Genomic DNA, 15,305 nt, shown 5'->3' on the forward strand with positions numbered 1-15,305 from the left:
AGACAAACTCCAGCCAAACAACAGGCTAAGAGCCAAACTTTGTCCCAAACATTATGGTGCCCTCTGTAGGTTTGTCCAAGTTACAATAGAGTTGTTGGAAGTTTAGGAGCTATACTAGGATCGCTACACAATCTTTTACTACAAATATGTTTGTAGTTTTTTTTCAAGTGACAACCTATAACTATATCAAGTAACTGTTGCACTTCACAACAATATAAATAGTGATTAAGTAACAACGCACAAAACAAATATGTAGTATACAACGGTATACTAATGGTGACACTAAAATATGAAATGAATGATGAGTGTTTTGGCTCGCACATCAAAAAATAAAATAGTTTTTTAAATTTCTCTTCCCAAACGCTGGATTGCTTCACCATAATCCGCCAATGTTTTGTTTCCCTCCATAGTAGGCATTGTCGTGACGTCACGGCGAAGTACCCGGATTGCTCAGTATTCTTTAGTGCGAAAGAGGGCGTGCCTTCGGTCTATAAACAGCCTATGGGGTGGCTGGTAAAAACCACAAGGCGCTGTTTCGCGCGAAAGTTGTTCACTCGCAAGAGACCAGGAACGAAGAAATGCCATATTAAAAGGTTGTATTCGGAGTGTTTAGCGATACAGAGCGTTTGTGATTTTTCCAAGTAGTCACACGTTGTATTTCTAATACACAAATTCGGGATGTCGCAGGCACGAGTCACCGATTTCTTTTCCCAGAGCAAGAAAGGTGGTATTGATCGGCTTTTCCAGGGGAAAGGGAGAAAAAACACACCGGTTGTTTTTGTTGATCCGGAGGAATCGCAGGTAGTGGTAAAGAAGGAGAATGCACGGACAACTAGATCTAAAACTAAAACTACGTCTAGGCCGGGTACAACCAGATCCACGCGTGCTAAAAAATGTGTTCAGGCGGAACCGAAGAAGGAGGTACGGGATCTATTGCCCGACGATTTTACCTCCGTGGACACGGCGACGACGAGTTCTACGGACATGGCACCCACGGAACCCGTTGAACAATTTCCCACAAGCCCACGGACTCCCAAGCGGAGTTCCTCCGACGCAGAGTTCGACCTAAGCTCGGCATTGTTTTCCATCACCGCTGGGCATAGTTCGGCCAAGAAACGACTTCGGGTCGAATTGGGTCAGGAGGCTACGGCTAACTCCGCATCGGCGATAGCAGACGTGACAACAGGGAAGAAATCTGCCCGAAAGAAGCTTGTTCTTCTTAACGACGCAGAGCAGGTAACGTGAATCAACCGGATGTTTGCATTGCTGTAACTTTTAATGCTTGCCAGTGTTTGTAAACGTGTGTAGCTAAATTACTGTAAGGTTTGCCTAGCGACAGAACGCTCCTTCACATGTTATGACATTGCAGCGGAATGATTGCAGTTGCATAAGCTAGTCACTGAAACTGTGTAACCTAGACATTAACGCTGGCTAATCCTGGGTGAACAATGGCGATGCCACTGGCTCCGAGTTGGTTAACTTGTGGGTTTGATTTTGAACCGTTCAGAAAATAATCTGCAGCTGTAAACGTGAAATTAGACACTCGCCGTTTGCGAGCTCTACTAAAAATGATTTTAAAATGGTCTTGACTGAAATTAATTCTCCACACTCTGTGACATTACCCTTCAAAAGTTATTTTGAATTTGTACAATTTTGACATTCGAAACCTCACTCTTGACATTGCTACAGGCATCCGGGAATGTGGATAAGCCGGCTCCGCGTCCACCCAGTCCCCTGCCCGACGGCAAGGAGGTGAAGAACCTGGTGAACCACACCGACAGCTCCACTCCAGCCGGTAGCGGGCATGGTGTGTCCAGCCCCCAGCAAACGGCTCCTAAGAGCAAGGTAAGGTGGCTTATTGTCCCGTCCATCGCATTAAACCTGAATCGCGACCACTTCTGATCTGCAACTTCTGCGCTGCCTCGGTTCTATTAATATCAGTCTTATTCATAATTCATAATTCGGTTTCCGCCCCCCCCCCCTTCTCCTTTCTGCCAGGCCTTCAACAAAGACGATGTCGCAGCTCTCAAAGCTCGTCTCCAGAAGATCCAGGATCAAGGGAAGCGCGCGACGGTTCCGTCCACGGCGCCGTGCCCCGCGTCCGCCGAGCTGAAGGGCAGTCTGGCCCGAGCGCGCGAGCTGGGAGAGCGAGCGCAGCGTCGCAAGGAGGAGAAGTTGGCCCAGAAGGCCAAGGAAGAGGCAGAAACCGGGGAAGAGACTGTTGCTAAGGAGAGGTGAGCTCACAAATGGTTATTGGACCCTCTTTGGGTCTCTCTGTCCTGTATTATAAAAGTGTTACTAAGAGGGGTCTGGCGCACAAAAAACTGGTTCCTCTTGTCTGGATTTCAAGCCTTTTATGATCAACGAGTAGGTGCGGAATTATTCTAGGCTGTCAAGTTTACTTCTTTCCCACACGCTTTAGAAGCAGCCCGGTGAGTTCTAGGCCAATTTTTTTTTTTTTGCCCTTCAGTGTGATTTTCAGCACTTTGGTGGTGAAAATGTGGTCTTGTTTACAAAAAAAAAAAAAAAAAAACCCTTTCCCCTGAAGTTAAAATGCTCACACCTTTTAGGACAGTAGTGGGTTTAAGTCAGGTGAGCTAGATTGTGATGCAGTGGCAGAATTTCAGTGCCTTGTCATTCCGAATGGCTGGGCTGTTTTTGTAGTTTCTTGCCTTGTTTTAGGGGTTGTTTGTGGACCCAAACTGTACTCCCCCAAATTCAGCCGGGTGCCGCTTCTCACGCCTCACGCCCGCCTGTTCACAGCGAGAACGTTCCGGCGTACCAGCGCTACCACACCCTCGCCCAGGACGTGCCCCCAGGCCTGCACCTGCCCTACAGGTACAAGGTTCTGTCGGAGATGTTCCGCAGCATGGACACCATCGTGGGCATGCTCTTCAACCGCTCCGAGACCGTCACCTTCGGCAAGGTCAAGCAGGGCGTCCAGGACATGATGCACAAGTAAGTAAGGCCCGTTCCAGAACGGCGGGGATTCCCAAAATGTTTTGGCCTGTGCACTGATGAGTCTCCAGTCTCAGTGACTGCCTCACATTGTCAGATGAACAACATCAGGGGCCAGTTTCACAGGCAGATTAAGCCTAGCGCTAGACTAAAGTTAATTTTTTAAATTCTCCATATAGAACTAAATTTAGTCCAGACTGACACCTAATGTGTGAAACTGGCCTTATATATTTTCTTATGACTAACTGTAATTGCTGGGGACCAGCTGACATGTTTCTAGGGGCTGCCTGGTGTTTGGGAACCATGGCTCTATGGTACCCAGCGATGCATGCGCTGCTCAGATTGCTAGCGTTAGCGGTTTGGCTGTGTCGTTTAACCGGTCGCTCTCTTCCGCGCACAGGCGGTTCGAGGAGAACCACGTGGGCCAGATCAAGACGGTGTTCCCGTCAGCCTACACGTTCCGCCAGGAGAGGAACATCCCCAACTTCAGCGCGACCGCCAACAAGTCCCGCTACCAGCTCACCGTGGAGCCCGTTGTTGAAGAAGGTAAGGGTTCGTTTTGTAAAGAATTCTATTAAATACTAGTTTCTTTTGGCTTAATTTCTGGTGACAACAGACACAAGTCTTGGTGGATGGCATAGTTCTAGCGTGGGTCATTTGGGTACATTTCTACAGGCTCAGGAGACAGCTGTGGCTGGTTTTTCTTTCTCCTGTGTAAAAGCTGTAGATGCATGTTGGGCAATAACGGAGCCCATTCTCATGGGCTGTAGCTGGTGTTGTGACCAGTCAGAGAGGTTGGGTCTTATCAGGCAAGCTGTAGACTCATCATGCTTAATCATATTTTTATAATCCCAGAATAATTATAGAATCTGTGCAGTCTGTGTTATTGTTGTAAAAACCCAGAGACTCTGAACAAGCCTCCCCTTAAGTATAACTACTGCATCAGTGACCTCTTTAAATCCCTTAACACGCTTGTACAAAAACAGCCGTTTACAATTTATTAATCTTTGTTTTGATAATAGTATTTCTATAATTTGTTGTCATTTCATAATTTTGATTTGTTTTATTTGACGTCTTTGTGTTCTTGCAGTATCGCGCGTGCGTGTTATTTTTAATGGTGTTTATTTTTCCTGCTGTAAAGCGCCTTTCCGCTGTGCGCTTAAATAAAGTCATTACCCTGAGTAACCGTGCCCCTCTCCCCCTCGCTCCAGAAATGCTGGGCGTGCGCCCGACGCTGAGTGCCTCCGGCCTCCTGAAGAGGAGGCGCCTCTTCCACCGGAGTCTGGTTGACGTCGTCAAGCAGCATCACAAGGTGAGAGGCCCCCCGACGTCTACCCCCCCCTCGCGCAGACAATGCAGGCTCCACCTCCCCTGCGTTAACTGCGGGAGAGGGCACGGCCTTAACGTTTGAAGGTTTGACGACGTAACCGAATTCACTCCCCGCCCTTTGTGTACACTTGCCTTGTGTTACAGTTTTTAACTTTTTTTATTTTTATGATTAGGTGTTCCTGGCGTCCCTGAGCCCCCCCCTCAGCGTCCCGGACGATAAGCTGACCCGCTGGCACCCCCGCTTCCGCGTGGACGAGGTGCCGGACGTCCCGCCCAGCCCGCTGCCCCGGCCCCCGCAGACGGACCGACTGACCACGGCGCAGGAGGTTCTGGACCGCGCGCGCGCCCTCATGACGCCCAAGGTAACCGCGCCTCCTCCTGCCTCCCGCCGTCCGCCTCCCGCCTCCCGCCGTCCGCCTGGGGCTCAGGGCGCAGAGCGCTGCAAGAGAGCAGCACTGAACTCCTGTGCTTTTTATTTTATTTTATAAACCTCGGGCCTTTTATGGTTCTGACCGTCTCACTAATTCCGTGTTTTAGGAGACCGTGAAGTCACTGTGTTCACAAGTTTGGAGGCGTGGGGAAAATGTATAATTATTATTTGTATTTATTTTTTTTGTGTGCTGCCATTGAATGAGGATGTGGTTTTGAATGTAATGTTGAGAATCCGATCGGGACTGAAGCACCTCACCCGTAAAAAACTACAGCCTTGAAATATCCATTTTAAAATGCAGCATTTTAAGCTTTGTCCCTGGACCCCATGGGAGCCCTGTGGTTGCGGCTGGTCTCACGCCCTGACGGTGTTGTGTCTGTGCTCAGATGGAGAAGGCCCTGGCCAACCTGGCTCTGAAGACCGCAGAGGCTGGGGTCACCCCTGAACAGCAGGACCCCGCTCCCAAAACCACCCCCGCCCCACCCAGCGCCCTGCGGGGGGTGAGCCAGTCCCTGCTGGAGAGGGTATGTCTCGCCAGTCTGAGCACTGAATTTAGCCGCACAACGTTCTTGTAATGTTGCTGCAGTGTAGTGGCAATGTTGTAATCTCGGCCGAGCATTTTGTGTATGCTCGGAGCTGACCTTGTGACCTTGCTCCCCAAAAACCTTCGGAGAACTTTGCAGAAACCATTTCTAACGTAAACTCACCATGTTCTGAACAGTGCAAATTTAATGACGAAAGACTAAAATTACTTCCAGATCAGCTTTGGTTTTTTTTTTTTGGGTATGTGTAAAGTATACTTCCGTCCTTGGTAGGAGTCGCATACGTGCTCTATTTCAGCATACAGTGACATGGTGATGGTGTTAGTCATGTTCTATAAATATTGGTCCAATTCCCATCAAAGCGTTTGTGTCTGAGATGGTCAATAAGCAACCGTAATCATAAACCACATTCCCCAGGAGAAACGCTACCATCGTACAGACGTTTAACGGCTGATGGAAGCGGCCGCTTCCCCGTGTTCCGTTTTGAACACGGCGAGTTTGTTACCACCTTTGGAAGCGATGTGCACCGATGGTGCTGACTGTTCCTCCTCCTCCTTCCTCCTCAGATCAGGGCGAAGGAGGCGCAGAAGATCCAGGCGGCCATGACGCGGAACCCCGCGCAGGAGGAGCGGCTGCTGATGATGTCACGGCTGGCGGAGCTGGCCCGGATCCTGCGGAACGTGTTCGTGGCCGAGAAGAAGCCCGCCCTGCTCATGGAGCTGGCCTGCAGCCGCGTGGTCGCCAGCTACCGCTCTGCACTCAGCCCGGGTGAGAGACACACACACACACACACACACACTGCTACTCACACACACACACACACACACACACACACACACACACACCGCTACACACACACACACACACACACACACCGCTACACACACACACACCGCTACACACACACACACCGCTACACACACACACACACACACACACACACACACTCACACTCACACACACACCGCTACACACACACACACACACACACCGCTCCGCTCTGCGCTCAGCACGGGTGAGCCCTTCACTCACTCACACACACACCGCTACACACACCGCTTCACACACACCGCTCTGCGCTCAGCACGGGTGAGCCATTCACACACACACACGCGCGCGCACACACACAGAGACACACTCACATTCACGCACACGCAGCTACAGACACAGAGCCATAACCTGCCTCATGCTCAGAGTTTTTAGTCCGCTTCAGTCCATGTAGAAAGTCGGGGTGATTTAAGAACAGAAGGGGAACCAAATCGGTCCACCCACAATGGCAGTAAGCAAAGCACACCGCCACCTCAGGACTATTTCAGGTCCACGTTCATGTGTGTGCTGTGCGGTGAGTGCAAAATCCCAGACGGGTGTGTGGAGTTGATGCGAAATCTGGGTCCTTGTATGGTCTGATGCTTAAACCACTCCACCCACTACCACTCAAAAAGCCCACTTCCCTTCCTCAAAAGCTCAATCTCCGTTTAAACAAACCCATCCCCCTTGGATTAACTGTTCTTTGTAGTGCACATGTAATGTTTAACGAGCCCGTTCTGACCCCACCGTCCATTTCAGGCGACATGGAGCGTCACCTGCGTCTCCTGGCCGAACTCGCGCCCGAGTGGCTGACCATTCATCCAATCAGGAAGGACGTCTACCTGAAACTGAACAAGATGGTGGACCTGAGTGTGATCGTGGAGAAGGTGGACCGGCAGACCAAGGAGGAGGAGAAGCTCTGAACTCGTTTTGGGGTTTTTTTTTTACCGGAGAGCGCAAAGCAAGGCTGTGGTTTGGTGGCGTTGAGCGGTCCGTCCCCCCCTGCCCTTCCGACTGTAGGAGGGGTGAACTGATCCTGAAGACTAAAGAGCCTTTGTTTGCTTTAAGACATTTTGTGAGGAACCGTTTTTTTTTTTTTTTTTTTTTTTTTTTTTAAACCTGGGATTTTATACCAATTTAAGATGCATTTTCAATTTTGTTTTTTGAAATGGGGGTTTGCTGTTCCATGACTCTACACCAACTGTTCTTTACTGAGTAAATAGTGAGGGTGATCTGGTTTAATTTATGGGTGCGACTGTTCTTTGCAGGGCGTCCGAGAGACCAGACCAGATCCCGTTCCTTGCATAAAGTTTGGTGTTGCACAGTTCTACCCCATGGGCAGTGTGCTTAGCTGGAGTTTAAACCTGGGTGCAGCGTAACTGCATTATCACCGGAGCAGATGTCCAAATCTGTGAAAATACGGATCCACGGTTGCGGTTGTAATGCGGTTTCCGGTCTAGGTGTTTAAATCGCAGGTTTCGGCGCTGCAGTTCACCCCGTGGGGGTTTGTTTGCGAAACCGTTTTCCGTTGTACGTCAGATTGTTGAATACACGCACACTGGCATTCACAGTGCACGGTCATACGGCCAAGTGGATTAATAAACGTTCATTTAAACATTTATCCCCCAAACCAGAATTCTTGAAATTGCTTCTACATCTTTTAGAACTGACCTCAAGGCACAGATATATTCCATAAAGTCTGGCAGCAATTGCATGACTTTCAGTACTAAGTAAATACTCGTTACGACTGTTCCTTGAATGTGCCAGTAACGGGATTAATGTTTTAAATTCCATAACATGGTATCTTTGTTCAATTTAAACACATTTGGTCAGACACGTATACACAAGTGCTCCAAAAATCACAACAGAATTTCCTGGCGTTGCATTTAATGAAATGTTACACTTAGACATGTACATAGTTAAGAGGTATTGTGACCCTCTGTAGCATCGAACACTTCCTATGGCGCTATATACTGCATGAGCAGAAGCTCAGTCTCTGCAGCTGAAGGGGAAAAGTTTTCACTTTTCAGGTGTCAGCAGAAAGACGCTTAACAAATGCCAACAGCTAAATTTGGCGGGTTTTAATCCATTTAAGGCGGTTGTTTGGCAACTTTTCCTGGCCTCTTACTAAACTGCGCGTTTGCACAATTCCTGAAGTGAAGTTGCAGTTCTGTATTGAGCATATTAACCCCTCTTTCATCCAGACTGGCTAAATTGCAGTAATGTGGAGGTTTTTGTAGGCAAAAAAAGGTCATTAAGGACCAGTGTAGCTACCCCGGCAGCCCTTTGCATAAGGCCAATGACAGCCATCATCAGTGGCATACGTTTACATTAGCATTTCTCTACCTCGAATCCCCGCCCCAAACCAAACCAACCCTCTACCACACATTACTTCAAAGGCTAGTCAGTGCAATTCCAGTAGACCAAAATGTTTATAGCTCCGATGAAAATATGCATAAAGTGCATATGAATATCATTTACGGTAAAATCCTATGTCAGGGCTGCACGGCCGTGTTCCTGGATATCTACCCTCACTGTACTCTCACTGAGCTGCTATGTAATGGAGCCAGAGCTCCAGCAACAGGGGTTGGGCAGCCCTGCTCTTTTACGGTAACACACGCCGCCCTAACCGAACATACGAAAAGGACGCGTCGCACGTTGACCAGACGGGCCGCGTTTGGGACGGAGGGAATGTCGGCGATGTGGGAATGTTCCCGGGAAAGCGTAGAAGAAGCGGGACGGGAATCGGATCCGGAGCGGGGGTGGGGTGGGGGAGGTGGGGGAGGTGGGGTGGGGTGGGGTGGGGTGGGGGAGGTGGGGTGGGGTGGGGTGGGGTGGGGGAGGTGGGGTGGGGTGGGGGAGGTGGGGTGGGGTGGGGGGGCCCTTCAATACTGGACCAGGGAGAAGGTGGGCGTGGAGCCGATCCGCTCCGCCCCCTTCAGGTCCAGCAGCTCGATCACCACCAGACAGCCCAGTACATCAGCCTTCTGCCTCTTCATCAGTTCACAGGTCGCGTACAGTGTCCCTGGGGAGGGAGGGAGGGAGGGGAGGGGGGGAGATTAGATCACACCAGGGGTGCACAGCAAGGGCCGATCCGCTTCTACCCTCAATTATTTAATTGGCTAAATCGGGGGTGTCAAACTCCAGTCCTGGAGGGCCCCGCAGTGTCTGCTGGTTTTTGGTGTGCGTCAGCACGAGATCTGCATCTCAAAGTCTTTCAGTGGCTAAAGAGTCACCACACCTTGTTCTCAAGGCCTTAATTGGCTGCTGATTGAAAGGAAACCACAAAAACCAGCAGACACTGCGGCCCTCCAGGACTGGAGTTTGACACCCCGGAGCTAAATAATACCTTGATCATACATTTGGATATGGACCAGCTACAGCTGCAGACTGCTAGTGTATCCTAAAGATTGTACCGTGCTCAAGTACAGGAGTGAGCGAACGGTTTATAGAGCTGTCAGCAAAATAAATTAAGGTAATTGGTTGGAACAAAAACCAGCTGACAGCAGAGTTGTGCACCCCTGGATTAGATTAAACATTACTTCTAAGGCATTGAAATGTGTCCTCTGCATCTGACCCATCCTAGTTACCCAGGAGCAGTGGGCAGCCGCAGTGCAGCGCCCGGGGACCAACTCCAGCTCTGAGGCCAGGGCCTCGGTCAAGGGCAACGGCAGGAGCACACCAAGGGGCCATTTAGACTCTGATTAACCTAACCTGCGTGTCTTTGGACCGTGGGAGGAAAGCGGAGTACTCGGAGGGGAGGGGAGAACAAGGGGCTAGCTTTCGAAGTATCAGTTTCGCCAAATTATCTGAAATGAGTGTCCTTCTGGCGAGACCGAACCTCACATAGCCTAATGACATAATTCAGCAATGCTCGCCTTTTCCTACCCCTAAGTGTGCCCAATGCTTAGTTTACCTAAAAGCTGAATAGTATCTAGCACTGTATCAAGCCTGGTCTTGAAACCCCCCCAGAGTTTCTGCCTCCACTACATGTCCTGGGACAGCTATTGACCACTCGTGCAAAATAATACTTCCTAATGTCTGTGCGGAAATGTATTAATTGCCAATTTCCATTTATGTACCCCTCGTTCTGTTAACCGAATCACAAGACCATCGTAAAAACCCTTCCTATCATTGAAAAAGGCTCACTGACATGTTGACTCACCCCTCTGCCTGTGTTTATAGCCCTTAAATTCTGGTTTCAAAATATACAGGCGATGGCCGGACACTCTGTACCAAAACATTGTAGTCAGCGCCTTCACAGAGAAGGGGGGAGGGGTAGACAGTGTTGTGGTTTGAGCGTGTTTTGTTGCTGCACTTCCTCTCTTGACCGCTAGAAGTCTGAAATGACCTATTGCACCTTTAAGTCATTAAAGCCGTCACGCGTCACCTCACCTCCGGTGGCCAGCAAGTCGTCGATGAGGACGACCTTCTGCCCGGGAAGCACTCCATCCTCCTGGATCTCAACCTCAGCCTGGTCCACCGAGGAGCCAAACGCAGAACAGAGACAACGTTACGCTCATAACACAGCCTGGTACACAGTGTAGCCGAACGCAGAACAGAGACAACGTTACGCTCATAACACAGCCTGGTACACAGCGGAGCCAAACGCAGAACAGAGACAATGTTACACTCATAACACAGCCTGGTACACAGTGTAGCCGAACGCAGAACAGAGACAACGTTACGCTCATAACACAGCCTGGTACACAGCGGAGCCAAACGCAGAACAGAGACAATGTTACACTCATAACACAGCCTGGTACACAGCGGAGCCAAACTCAGAACAGAGACAACGTTACACTCATAACACAGCCTGGTACACAGTGTAGCCAAACGCAGAACAGAGACAACGTTACGCTCATAACACAGCAGAGCCAAACACAGAACAGAGACAACGTTACGCTCATAACACAGCTTGGTACACAGAGGAGCCAAACGCAGAACAGAGACAACGTTACGCTCATAACACAGCCTGGTACACAGTGGAGCCAAACACAGAACAGAGACAACGTTACGCTCATAACACAGCCTGGTACACAGCAGAGCCAAACACAGAACAGAGACAACTTTACACTCACACAGCTCCTCTAAATAAGGCATCATGACACCCTCCTTTTAAGTTTAACAGCAAACATTTCATCCAATGAATGATCTGCAGATTGAGTGATAAAAGTAAATGACTAGGTTCAATGGTCCAAATATTTACTCTTGAAAGCACGCACATAGTCCAGTCACCACGGTAACAGCAATAACACACCAGCCAGTGTGCGAATTCAAGGTCAACATTCGAAGACCAGACAAACACAAACAAACACAACCTTTCCATATTCCAAAGAGTAGGCCACAGACGACGTGGGTCCCGGCAGTTTCCCCTTCTTCCGTACCAGTGCGAAGCCCACTCCTAACCTCTGAGCCAGAAGGGGACCGAACAGGAACCCGCGGGCATCCAAACCTACACAACGGGAGAGAGCATGTGCTACAGTTGGGCTGGCAGTCCGGCTTAGGGCGTGAATGGTCACGGTGGGGAGGTTGCTGTACTTCAGGGAAAGCAAGTTATTTCAATCCTGTTACAGTATACCCAGGGTTCTAAATGGACGCCATCGCAGCTATGTAAACCAAGTCACCCAGGGTGTGTTAGGCTAATATATATAAATAAAGGTGTTATTTATACATAGTTTATTTGACGAGGAAGTCACATTGAGATTAAACCCTCTTGTATTGTACATACAATCAATTTCATACAGCTGTATATTCACGGAAGAGTTTATGGTTAAATACGTTGCCTTAGCAACGTCCAGTCAACACCACACCACCCAAAGACCCATACATGCATCTCTGACAAGTCGGCAAGCCAAACTCAGGGTTTTGGGATCGCAGCTACGCACAACGACGGGAAACACGTATAATACTTATCATGCGATCGTTTGGTTGGTAATTTAGCAGACAACTTACCCACGACCAGTTCAACTGCAGGATATGTTTGCCGTACGTGTTCTTCAAATAGATCAGTCACGGCAGTTAACGCTTCGGGATCTTTTAGTATTGGACAGATGTCTCTGTGGGCGATAGACACATTTAAATGTAACCAATAAATGACCAAAAAAAGCTCTGTAAGCTAACTTGGCACACCATGAAGCTAACGTTAAGTTTTTTTACAACAAGAGATTTAGCCCACAATCTAGCTAATAATCATCTTCAAGTAGTGCAGCTAGCAATGAGTGATAGGAATGCGCAAGTAATCATTATTTACCGGCAACGGGAATGGTCTGTTATTTACCTAAAAATAATGCCTTTGATCGGAAAATCCTGAAATGGCCGTATTCTTTGTGCGATTAATTCAAACTTCTCTTTTTTCGTTCGCACAGCCATTGGCAAGCACTCCGATACGAACGCGCGCGAATATACTTCGTACTTCGTCTCAGGAAACGTCCGCAGGAGATGCCAATTAACGCTTCTTTGCGTTACGTGACTGCATACGGTGGCCTTGAGGTGCAAAACAAACACTGATCCAGCTGATCCAAAATGCTGCAGCCCGTCTGGTATTCAATGTTCCCAGACATTCACATGCCACCCCCCTACTCAGCAACCTCCAGTGGATGCCTGTTATGGCTCGTATCAAATGTAAAACTTTGGTGCTCGCGTACCAGGCAGTTAAGGGATCAGCCCCTGTATATATTGAATCACTCATCAAGACCTATACACCAGCAAGACCCCTCCGTTCTGCCACTTCGTGCCGTCTGGCGCCTCCCCCTCGCCACACCTGCACTTCCCGCTCACGACTGCTGTCTGTCCCGGTCCCACGGTAGTGGAACGACCTCCCGGTGGATGTCAGAACGGCAGAGTCTCTGACCACTTTCAAGCGCAGACTGAAGACTCTTCAGGCTACACCTTTCCCTCCCTAACTCACCACCACGATTAGCCTTATATATGCCATAGACTGTAATGGCACTTATATAGTTGTATAGATGTTGTTTTTTGTATTAGTTATTGTATTGTTGTACTCGGGGTATTCTAGCTGCCAACTGTGGTATGCTAGTTTGGAAGTTGATGTACTCTTCAAGGGTTCCGATTATATCTGTATGGTCACGCTAGGACTCGGAACTGTACTGTCCTCTCAGGTCCTCTTAGCACTTGTACTTGTGTTTGATTCGTTGTACGTCGCTCTGGATAAGAGTGTCTGCTAAATGCCATGTAATGTAATGTAATGTATTTGACAGATGTCTCTGTGGGCGATAGACACATTTAAATGTAACCAATAAATGACCAAAAAAAGCTCTGTAAGCTAACTTGGCACACCATGAAGCTAACGTTAAGTTTTTTTACAGCAAGAGATTTAGCCCAATCTAGCTAATAATCATCTTCAAGTAGTGCAGCTACCAATACGTGAGAGGAATGGGCACGCCCCACGTGGTAATCATTATTTACCGGCAACGGGAATGGTCTGATATTTACCTAAAAAGAATGCCTTTGCTCGGAAAATCCTGAAATGGCCGTATTCTTTGTGCAATTAATTCCAACTTCTTTTTTTTCGTTCGCACAGCCATTGGCAAGCACTCCGATACGAACGCGCGCGAATATACTTCGTACCGTCTCAGGAACCGTCCGCAGGAGATGCCTTACGCTTATTTCCGTCACGTGACTGCATACGGTGGCCTTGAGGTGCAAAACAAACAGCAACTCAAAGAACAAGATAAACACATGAAAAGGACATATGCCAATCAAAATGAAACGTGCGCTAGTTTTCACCGTTGCGATGCACTTAAATGAAATCTTAATCAGAGGTTAGCGTCTCAGGGTATACTCGGCGTAGCCAAAAGAGGGCAGACAACCACCCTTCAAGTACAGTATAGCACAGAAACGAGTAATCCATAAGTAACTGTTCAACGGCAAAATAAATTGAAATATAATACAAAAAGAAAATAAACGCGGTAAAATAATTAAAACAATACAACAGGAGCAAATCAGGAAACGGACAAAAAATTAATTGTAATAACTTTATTTAAAAAAAGTCAGACAGGATGCATGTGCATATTCGCGCCATGAAACAAGTGAAAAACCAAAACACCATAATGCCATCTTTTATTGCCATTACACCGTGCGTGAATAAAATAATCTCCACAATCAGATCTGTGCGGTTTCTCTCTGCAGTTCCTTCATGTACAGCATATATTCAGTAAACCTTATAAATATGTTACCCTGATCACTCACGTTTCCAGTTAAAAAAACATTTAGTAAAAAAGTGAAAAAAGAAACCCCTCAAAAGTAGAAACTTTCCAAACAAGTACTGAACAAGTTAAAAGGCACTTTGGCAGTAAAACCCTTGATCATTGCTCTTTATATTGATATCAGGATCAATAGACCTTCGCCATTGCAGGGATGGCAAAAAACATTCTCCAAGAAGCAGATTAGTGCACCAGAAGTTCCACACATCAGACATGCTTGTTTCTAAAGGCTCAAATTGCTATTCATTGAGGCTTTGTGTCGCCAAAAAAACAACATCATTGCAATATTCCCTTGTGCAGGCACTCTTCTCTTCATATAGTCCCGCAAAATCTTTTTCAGATAAATTCTTGCATTCTTTAGTGCAGATTAGCCTAGCTGATTTTTCAAAAGATTTTTTTACAATTTCTAAAGATGCCTGGATGGATCATCCAAGTCATTGAGCCTACCTGGCTCAAAAATAAACCACGCGATAAATCAACGATAAAAAAGGAGCAAAAAAAAATCATCATTAATTTAACATTACTGAACGAAGAGGAAAGTAAACCCCCCCCACCCACGGTTTTCTGAGTGTTGATTGGCTCCACCGCATCAGCTGACCGTGAAGTCAGTGTGGCCATTCGCACTTCCAGGGTTGCGACTTGGGGGCTTTCAGACACTTTCCCATCCGCTCACAGCCGGCCGGGGCCCAGTTCTGTCAGGGCAGGAAGGACACGTTCACCGTCACACACCAGCGCACTTACAGACACACTCACCCGCCCGCACCGGCGCTACTCAAATATACAGAGAAAAAACAAACAAGCGCATTACACGCAGGTCACCTCACATTACTTTCCACTAGAGGGCACTGTTGCCACACTTGTGATCTGTGATTGCAAGGACTGCTTTCTTTATACTATAGGGTCTGCGTGCGACAATCTTTTTTTTTTTTTAGTTGCTAAAATGCTGTATCTGACTCATTCTATAATAGTTGTAATATAGCCACATGGATTGGATTGAAGTGATGCTATTATGCG

At 47.9% G+C, this 15,305-nt stretch overlaps 3 protein-coding genes across 4 annotated transcripts in view; 1 reads left to right on the plus strand and 2 right to left on the minus strand.

The window, feature by feature from the left end:
* Positions 1-523: 523 nt before the first annotated feature.
* Positions 524-7,169, plus strand: cdt1 (chromatin licensing and DNA replication factor 1). Its single transcript, XM_061245066.1, has 10 exons — positions 524-1,236; positions 1,690-1,845; positions 1,999-2,234; positions 2,764-2,958; positions 3,359-3,504; positions 4,170-4,270; positions 4,461-4,649; positions 5,104-5,241; positions 5,826-6,027; positions 6,826-7,169. The coding sequence occupies exons 1-10, from the start codon at positions 679-681 to the stop codon at positions 6,987-6,989; spliced, it is 2,085 nt and encodes a 694-aa protein (XP_061101050.1). The 5' UTR covers positions 524-678; the 3' UTR covers positions 6,990-7,169.
* Positions 7,170-8,927: 1,758 nt separating this feature from the next.
* Positions 8,928-13,714, minus strand: aprt (adenine phosphoribosyltransferase). Of its 2 annotated transcripts, none has more exons than XM_061245082.1 (5): positions 13,522-13,714; positions 12,022-12,125; positions 11,388-11,521; positions 10,462-10,540; positions 8,928-9,091 (listed from the first exon to the last, which is right to left on the minus strand). In XM_061245082.1, the coding sequence occupies exons 1-5, from the start codon at positions 13,611-13,613 to the stop codon at positions 8,952-8,954; spliced, it is 549 nt and encodes a 182-aa protein (XP_061101066.1). In that variant the 5' UTR covers positions 13,614-13,714; the 3' UTR covers positions 8,928-8,951. The 2 variants fall into 2 exon arrangements, with proteins under 2 accessions (XP_061101066.1, XP_061101067.1); XM_061245083.1 differs by lacking the exon at positions 13,522-13,714 and adding an exon at positions 12,347-12,956.
* A 335-nt stretch (positions 13,715-14,049) lies between these two features.
* galns (galactosamine (N-acetyl)-6-sulfatase) overlaps positions 14,050-15,305 on the minus strand; it is a 27,550-nt gene continuing 26,294 nt past the window's right edge. Inside the window, exon 14 of the mRNA XM_061245072.1 lies at positions 14,050-14,983. Coding sequence (XP_061101056.1) covers positions 14,897-14,983 — 87 coding nt within the window. The 3' untranslated portion in view covers positions 14,050-14,896. The remainder of the gene's footprint in view (positions 14,984-15,305) is intronic.

The sequence above is a fragment of the Conger conger genome, chromosome 6 (assembly GCF_963514075.1).
Source record: "Conger conger chromosome 6, fConCon1.1, whole genome shotgun sequence".
Classification (NCBI taxonomy): domain Eukaryota; kingdom Metazoa; phylum Chordata; class Actinopteri; order Anguilliformes; family Congridae; genus Conger; species Conger conger.

Coding starts and splice junctions, on each gene's coding strand:
- cdt1 (XM_061245066.1), top strand. CDS start 679: ATGTCGCAGGCACGAGTCACCGATTTCTTTTCCCAGAGCAAGAAAGGT. Junction 2,959..3,358: donor GTCCAGGACATGATGCACAA/GTAAGTAAGGCC, acceptor TTCCGCGCACAG/GCGGTTCGAGGAGAACCACG. Junction 4,650..5,103: donor GCGCCCTCATGACGCCCAAG/GTAACCGCGCCT, acceptor GTCTGTGCTCAG/ATGGAGAAGGCCCTGGCCAA.
- aprt (XM_061245082.1), bottom strand. CDS start 13,613: ATGGCTGTGCGAACGAAAAAAAAGAAGTTGGAATTAATTGCACAAAGA. Junction 11,522..12,021: donor TGCAGTTGAACTGGTCGTGG/GTAAGTTGTCTG, acceptor CCCGTTGTGTAG/GTTTGGATGCCCGCGGGTTC. Junction 10,541..11,387: donor ACTCTTTGGAATATGGAAAG/GTTGTGTTTGTT, acceptor TCGGTGGACCAG/GCTGAGGTTGAGATCCAGGA.